Genomic DNA, 8,435 nt, shown 5'->3' with positions numbered 1-8,435 from the left:
AAAAAAAAAAAAAAAAAAAAAAGGAGAGAAGGAGGATCTCAATAATAGAATCAATAACACACATTATTTTCAAGCAATAACACACATTATTTCAATCAAGGAATAGTCTCAACAATTGACAACATGCAAGTTCACAAAGAAAGCCTTGGGGTGCCTGGGTGGCTCAGTCAGGTAAGCCTCCACCTCTTGATTTCAGCTCAGGTCCTGATCTCATGGTTCATGAGTTCGAGACCTGTGTCGGGCTTTGCACAGCCAGTGCGGAGCCTGCTTGGTATTCTATCTCTCTCTCCCTCTTTCTCTGCTCCTCCTAGCTCTCACTCTCTCTCTCCCTTAAAATAAGTAAACTTTAAAAAAAAAAAAAGAAAGCCTTAAAAACTTTAATGAGTCATTATCGTATAGACTATGTCCTTTGAATACAATAAAGTAGAAATAAATTTTTTAAGAATAGCTTAAAAATTTAACATGCTTAGAAACTAAGATCATAGTAGATAATGATTGGATTAAAGAGGAAATAATTCAAAAATTATGAGATATTCCTAACATTACTTAACACTAGAAGATTTGCTAAAATATTTTTATCAGAAATCAAAAAAAATACTGAGGACTGATAAGCTATGTGTCCAGCTCAACAAGCTGGAAGAAAAGGTAACAGAGTAAATGCAAAAGAAACCAGAAGGAAGGAAATAGACATAAAGATCAAGAAATGTAGACCAAAAGAACCATTACAACATCAAGAAACGATTACCTAAAAAGACTGATAAATCACAAGTGAGACATGAAGAAAAAAAACTAACACTCGGGGCGCCTGGGTGGCGCAGTCGGTTAAGCGTCCGACTTCAGCCAGGTCACGATCTCGCGGTGCGTGAGTTCGAGCCCCGCGTCGGGCTCTGGGCTGATGGCTCAGAGCCTGGAGCCTGTTTCTGATTCTGTGTCTCCCTCTCTCTGCCCCTCCCCCGTTAATGCTCTGCCTCTCTCTGTCGCAAAAATAAACGTTGAAAAAAAAAATTAAAAAAAAAAAAAACTAACACTCAAAATATGAACAAGGAAAACTACCACAGCAATTAAAAAAGTAATGAAACACCCGATTTCCCCTCTTGTTGGGATGAGCACCGGGTGTTGTATGGAAGCGATGAACCACGGGAATCTACTCCCAAGACCAAGAACACACTGTCCACACTGTATGTTAGCCAACTTGACAACAAATTATATTGAAAATAAATAAACAAATAAAGTGTGATGAAACGGTATTATGTATGAGTAAGTGCTTGCCCATAAACCAGAAGCTCAGGAAGAAATGAACATATTGTCGGGGGAAACAGTATAAATGGCTAAATTTTGCAGAAAACACCCATAAGGCCAAGAGGTTGAGAGACTCTTCTTTGTTCTGGTGTACTTGTTAACACCTTTAACCGTCTTGCCACCACCTCACTCACTTCTCCCCAGGAAGAGGCAGGGACTTAGTAAATTTGTAAGTGGCAGGGCATCCTTCACTCAGTCCCCTCCCATCCACTTTTCACAGGACAACCAGCTGAAAGGTGAAGTTTGGTCTGCCATGCGGTCAAGGGTCTGGCGAATTCAAAGGTGAGCCATTAGCAAATCCATTTGGCTAGAGACCTAAAGTCACAACTTGCAGTCACCTTTATCTGGATCTCTCTCTCAATAGGTTCTTAATTCTAAAAGGGAAGAAATGGGTACTATTAATTAGCCCTCTTACAAATTCAAATGCACATCACTATTAAAGAAATAAAAATGATAATCAGACTCCCCTCACCTACTGCCCCACATACAGTAAAACCCTAGATTTAGATGGCTTTATACATTTTACAAAATGTTCAAGGAACAGACAATTCCCTCTCATACAAGTTGTGACAGAAAATTGAAAATGAGAGAAACCTTACCAAACTGTACCATTTTATAAGACTAGTAGAACTTTGGATTCAAAACTAAGAACAGACCATGAAATAAAATGTAAAGGGGGATTTCCTTATAAACATAGATACAAAATTATATAAGGATAAGAATGTATCATAGTCAAATAAGGTTTGCCTTGGGAACGTAAGACAGATTTAAGGTAGGAAAATATATCTATGTGATTCTCCACCCTAATAAAATAAGGAAAACATTTCATTTAAACAATCATCTCAATAGGTACAGAAAAACATCTGATACAGACAATTTTTATTTTTTAAGTGTTTTATTAGTTTCAAGTGTACAGTATAATGATTCAACACTTCCATGGGGCGCCTGGGTGGCTCAGTCAGTTAAGCGCCCAACTCGATTTTGGCTCAGGTCATGATCTCCGAGTCATGAGATGGAGCTGCGAATCGGGCTCCACACTGAGCGTTGGGCCTGCTTGGGATTCTCTCTTGCTCTCTCTCCTCCTCCCCCACTCATGCTCTCACTTCCTCTCACTCCAAATAAATAAACATTAAAACTGAGGGTTGATGTGGGGGGGGGGGTTGGCGATGGGCATTGAGGAGGGCACCTGGGATGAGCGCTGGGTCTTGTATGGAAACCAATTTGACAATAAATTTCATATTTAAAAAAAATTAAAAAAATAAAAAATAAATTAAAAAAGATAACAAGCTATAGACCAACCACTTGCAGAAAAGAAATCACAACTAATAAAAGATATAAACAATAAAGGAAAACATGTTCATACTTTTAAATGATCAAATGCAAATAAAGCCATTGTTTAAAAACAAAACAAAAACACTTCCATACAACACCCAGTGCTCATCACAAGTGCCCTCCTCAATCCCAATTACCTATTTTACCCACCCCCCCACTCACCTCCCCTCTGGTAACCATGAGTTTGTTCTCTATAGTTAAGACTGTTTCTTGGAGACGCCTGGGTGGCTTACGGGGTTAAGCTTTCAACTTCAGCTCAGGTCATGATCTCACAGATTGTGAGTTCAAGCCCTGCATATGGCTCTCTGCTGTCAGTGCAGAGCCCACTTTGGATCCTCTGTCTCCCTCTCTGCCCCTCCCCCCCTTTCTCAAAAATAAACATTTAAAAAAGTCTGCTTCTTGGTTTCTCTCTTTCTCTCTTCCCCTTTGCTCATTTGTTTTAAGTTTCACATGAGTGAAATCATATGGTATTTGTCTTTCTCTGACTTATTTCACTTAGCATTATACTCTGTAGCTCCATCCATGTCATTGCAAAAGGCAAGATTTTGTTTTTTATGGCTGAATAATAGTCTATTGTGTATATATACCACATCTTCTTTATCCATTCATCTATCGATGGACACTTGAGCTGCTTCCATAATTTGGCTATTTTAAATAATGCTGCTATAAACATAAGGTGCATGCACCACTTTGAATTAGTTTTTTTGAGTTCTTTGCGTAAATACTCAGTAGTGTGGTTGCTGGAACATAGGGTAATTATATTTTTAACATTTTGAGGAACCTCCGTACAGTTTTCCACAGTGGTAGTCAAGTTTGCGTTCCTACCAACAGTGCATGAGTGTTCCTTTTTCCACATCCTCACCAAAGCCGGTTGTTTCTTGTGTTGTTTTTTTTAGTTATTCTGACAGATACGAAGTGATATCTCATTGTAGTCTTGATTTGCATTTCCCTGATGGTAAGTGATGATGAACATCTCAGACACATGATTTTTTAAAAAGCTTTTCCCAAAAACTGAGAACAATTAGAAACTTCCTTAACATGATTAAGTCTCCATAGCAAAAAAATAAAATAAAAGAAACAACCTCCAAGTCAATGTAACACATTAGGCACATGAACTTCAGGATATCTCATATTGCTTCTACACTCAACCTAGTACTAGAGGTCATGATCAATGAAACAATAACCCTAAAAATAAGAGGCATATGATAAAGATATCACCACCACATATCAGATGGTACAGGAAAACCATGTTGAGAAAAAAACAAAACTGGATAAACAGCAAGGATTTATGTTCAAAGTATATCAAAGACAAGGTTCACTAACAAGGAATTGAAATCCAAAATTACAAAGTAATGATGAAATCAACAGGAAAAAGACAAGAAATCCAATAATGAGAAATATTAGTAACCAATCACCAATTTTTAAAATAGAAAATGTGAATATCTGCATCACTAGTAATCACAGAAGTAAAAGGAGGTTGTGGTTTTTTTTTACTAGATTTCTTTAGAAGTTAAAAGTTGGGTAATACTAAGTATAACTTATCATTTGCTATGTAAAAAAGTTACCCTGAAATGTAATGCTTAAAAAAATATGATCTATTATACCAGATTTTCCATGGGTCAACAACCTGGGTGTAGCTTAACTGAGTCCTTTCATCCTGGGTCTCTCATAAGGCTACGTCATCTCAAGTCTCAATTGGAAAGGACCCTCTTCCCAGTTCACTAATGTGGTTGTTGGTAGGATTCAGGTCCTTGTGATTTTTTTGCACTGAGGGCTTACTTCCTTAGGAGATGCTCCTTGAGATGTGAGCCTCTTCAATGATTATCTCATGATATGCTTTCATCAGAATGAGAAAACAAGAAGGCAAGAGAGATTGCCATCAAAAAAAGAGTTCTAATAAGAGGAAACCCCATCATGTTAATAATATCCCATTTCTCTTGCTGGATTCTATGGATTCTATTCATTAGAAGTATGTCACTAGATAGATCTTACACTCAAGGGGAATGGATTACACAAAAGTGTGAACATCAGAAGGCTGGGATCACTGGGAGTCATATCAGAAGTTCCCTTCCATACCAATTATTAGTGAGTGTGTAGGGAAACAGGTAATAATATCGTTCTATTGGGAACGTAGATTGGTACGTTTCAGAAAGCAATCTAGCAACATTTAGCAAAACTATTGCTTATACACTGAATGTTGGTGTCCCTCTAAAATTCATATGTTGAAGCTAATATCAAATGTGATAGTATTTGGAGGTGGGGCTCTTGGGAAGTTATTGGGGCTAGAATAGGTCACGAGAATGGGACCTAATAATGTATTTAATGCCATTATTTAAAAAGAGGGACAGAAGATAGCTCTTTCTTAGCGACCAAGGAGGGCCATGTAAGAACATAAGAAGAGGGTCTTCATCCAGAACCTGACCATGCTGCCATCTTCATCTTGGACTTCCAGCCTCCAGAACTGGAAGAATTAAGTGTTTGTTGTTTAAGCCACTCAAATGGACTAAGAATCGTATGTATCTAGGACCTAGAAATTCTATCCTTGAGTATATATTCCAGAGAATTATATGCAGAATTCCATAAGGGGACATGATTGAGGATGTTCATCACAGCATTGTTTGTGGCAGTGGAGGGGAGAGCCAAAACAGGTGTTCCTTAAAGGGGGAAATGATGGACAAGCAAAACTTGGTGCATGCATGCTAATGGAGTATGGTGAAGCAATGAACTAAAGAGACGTATAGCCATATAATTTGAACTTAAGAGCATCGTGTTGAGTGTATAAGGTAAGAAACAACAAGGTCTACAGCACAATACTATGCGTTCAAACACACACATTTAACAAGGTCACGTATTTCACGAGAGTATAAACATATGCAAGGATAGAATTCAAACACCTCAGAGTAGACGCCTAATGGTGGGAAGGAAATGAGTGCTGAACTCTAGGAAGAATGAAAGGAAAAGCGATAAAATATAAAGTAAAATATAAGCAAAATATAAGAGAAAGAACCTTGGAAAACTCAATGACGATAACATTGCCAGAGTCTAAACATAGAATAAAAGATAAAAGCAACCGTCATGGGTGGACAGTTAATTCTAATCCCTGCCTGTAAGTTGCCGAGCTGGCAGAAAATAATTTAATCAAAATCAGCAGTCTTTACTGCCAAATGCCATAGATATGGAGCTTAAGCATGGGAGCTGTGTTTTTGTTAGTTTGTAAGATGATTCATATCCCCACTGATATTTAAATTCAGCCATACTGCTCTTGGAGGGATTTTAGGTAAAATAACCAAACACTAATTAATAGCTAAGGGTGGGACACAACAAAAGAAACCACTGAGTGGGGTGACCTTGGAGAATAACCTGGAGGAAAGATTCTTTGTCTACTATTTGCACCACCAAAATTAAACATGGGGATATGAGGAGCAGTGACAGTTCAGCTTGGGAAAACTCTTTGAGAGATGTTAAAGAAAAGCCCCCTTTCTCTAACCAAACCATTTTTGCCTCCTCATCATTCCCCCTCCCAACCAGAGGTGTCAGGAATGGCACTTTGAAATGTAGAAACCACATTTTGGCCTCCCTAGCAACTTCTCCAACACAGAGTAGTGTCATAAGTAGTACTTGGTGACATCTGAGCCATACCTTGGCAACCATTGGCTGGGGGAGAGCCTTGCTGACCAATCAAAACTCAAGGGTGTGGCCCCTCATTATCCTGGGAAGAGGTATGCACAGTAGGAAGGTTAGGACGCCTGGGGTAGACCACTAGGAAGCTTCAATATGGGTAAGGTAACCAGGAAACTACCACAACCTGATACAGATACAGATATGGACCAACCAACCTCAAGTTCCAATGAGAAGATGACAACTCCCTATCAACCCAGGTCCAGAGATGGTAGCAAGGTAAGATGACCCTGGCCAAGCTCCTCTTTTCTTCATTGATTCCCCTCCCCCAAGAATCTTACCCTTTCTCACCTGGCACAAACTCCTTCCCCATCTCTGATACCTTCTCATGAAGCCCCCTTTTCTATCAGTATCCCATCTTTTCCCCCTAAGTTAATGCCCTTTTCACCTCTCTCCATTGTTGTTACAGGTCCTGAAGACAACCATAAAGGTCAAAAGACCAATTAAAAGGAGTTTGAATAAAAAAGTCTTGAACAAAACCACCAACTCTGTAAGAAGGCCTAAGAAAGCTAGAGGAACAATACTATTCGGTCACTATCACAGACTGAATAAGAGATTGAATCAACGTGAGCAAGACCAAGACCAAGGCCAAGGCCAAGGCCAAGACCAAGACCAAGACCAAGAGAATGTGGAGAAGGCCACCACATCAAGTGATGATCTGGCCAGCCAGTAGCTCCAGAGCAAGGCCAGAGACTTCAGTGATACCTGCTAAGTCTCCAGAGGTCTGGTGGTTGAGAAATGGACAATTGTGTATACTGTGAATTTTACACAACAGGGTACACTGATGGTACCTGAAATAAAATCAACCTGCTGTGGAAATTTGTGTGTTTCTGTGAGTTTTCTCATGGTAGGAGCAGGGAAGGAAGGGAAGAGGCAGTTGTGGGAAAAGGAAGAAACATGGGGTACTGCGGCATCGGGGGAAAGACTGGGTCAGGACTGAACACTGAAGATAATTTCCTCCTTAACACTTGACCTAATGGGCAAGCTGAAAAAGGGCTTCGTGTTTCTGTCTTTGGGAGGTAGGGGGAAGGAGTGGGGGAATGGCGGCAAAGCATAGATTGCCCAGGTCTATAAGGGGTGAGGTGTGTGGGTGGCAGTACCATCCCACAAAATGAACAAGGAAACAATTTCCAGGCCATCTACCTCATAGAGGTGTTTGTGACATTTTACCCAATAATGTCAACAACTAGAAGTCCTCTGAAGGGCCAAAAATCTCACCCTAATAAAAGTTACTGAAAACACACAAAGGGCAAAAAAATGGTGATTGGAAGCCACAAACTCAACATTGATTAGCCCATGTTAAGAAACTTAGGGTACAGGAGAGGCCTCCCAAGGCCAAGAGCAGTGTGTAGTGCAGGCAATACAGGGGAGCACTGTCTACAGAGAATCTTAAAACAACATATTTGGAGTGGAGACCATCATTTATCTTTATTCTTTAAAAAAGTTTTTTTTTTCCTGAAGAGAATATCACTGTAAATGATTTTATTGAAGTGTAATTGACAAATAATAATTGCACATGCTTAGAGTGACAGCTTGAAGAGTTTGGTCACACGTATACACTGCTAAACCATCCCCATAAATTTAAGAGTGAACATATCCATCACCCCCGTGAGTTTCCTCTTGTCCTTGGTAATTTCTCCCTCCTGCCCCTCCCTGTACCCGCATCCTTAGACAACTACTGGTCTGCTTGCTATCTTTATGGATTGTATGGATTCCATTAGTATAAAATGCTACAAAATGTAAACCATACTCATTTTTATCCAGCTTCTTTCACTTCAGCATTATTATGAGAACCATCAATGTTCTTGTGTACATCAATATTACATTTTTAGGTTATGATTGTTTTCTTAAAAATTTAGGAGCATTTAAAGGATAATCCAAAGTTGCTTTAGTTTCATGTTTTTTTAATTTTGAGATCAATGTAAATTTACATGCAGTTGTAAGAAACAGAAAGATGCCTTATACCCTTAACTTTGTTCCCCAATGGTAACATCTTGCATGTCTATACTATGATATCAAAATCAGGGAAGTGAAACTGCTATGATCTATTTACCTTATTCCAATTTCACCAGTTATACATGCATAGTTTGTGTGTATGTCTCATTTTGTGCAGTTTTATTACCTGT

At 39.1% G+C, this 8,435-nt stretch overlaps 1 protein-coding gene across 1 annotated transcript; it reads left to right on the top strand.

Annotated features, from left to right (window-relative positions):
• The first annotated feature begins 6,346 nt into the window (after positions 1 to 6,346).
• LOC121025134 (uncharacterized protein CXorf51A-like) lies at positions 6,347 to 7,128 on the top strand. Its single transcript, XM_040467558.1, has 2 exons — positions 6,347 to 6,528; positions 6,719 to 7,128. Exons 1-2 carry the CDS (start codon positions 6,406 to 6,408, stop codon positions 6,980 to 6,982), a joined length of 387 nt encoding a protein of 128 aa, XP_040323492.1. The 5' UTR covers positions 6,347 to 6,405; the 3' UTR covers positions 6,983 to 7,128.
• Positions 7,129 to 8,435: the final 1,307 nt, after the last annotated feature.

The sequence above is a fragment of the Herpailurus yagouaroundi genome, unplaced genomic scaffold (assembly GCF_014898765.1).
Source record: "Herpailurus yagouaroundi ecotype Mexico unplaced genomic scaffold, PumYag 67503, whole genome shotgun sequence".
In the NCBI taxonomy this organism is placed as follows: domain Eukaryota; kingdom Metazoa; phylum Chordata; class Mammalia; order Carnivora; family Felidae; genus Herpailurus; species Herpailurus yagouaroundi.
The sequence above is the reverse complement of the archived record's forward strand: the minus strand, read 5'-3'. Positions and strand labels throughout refer to the sequence as shown.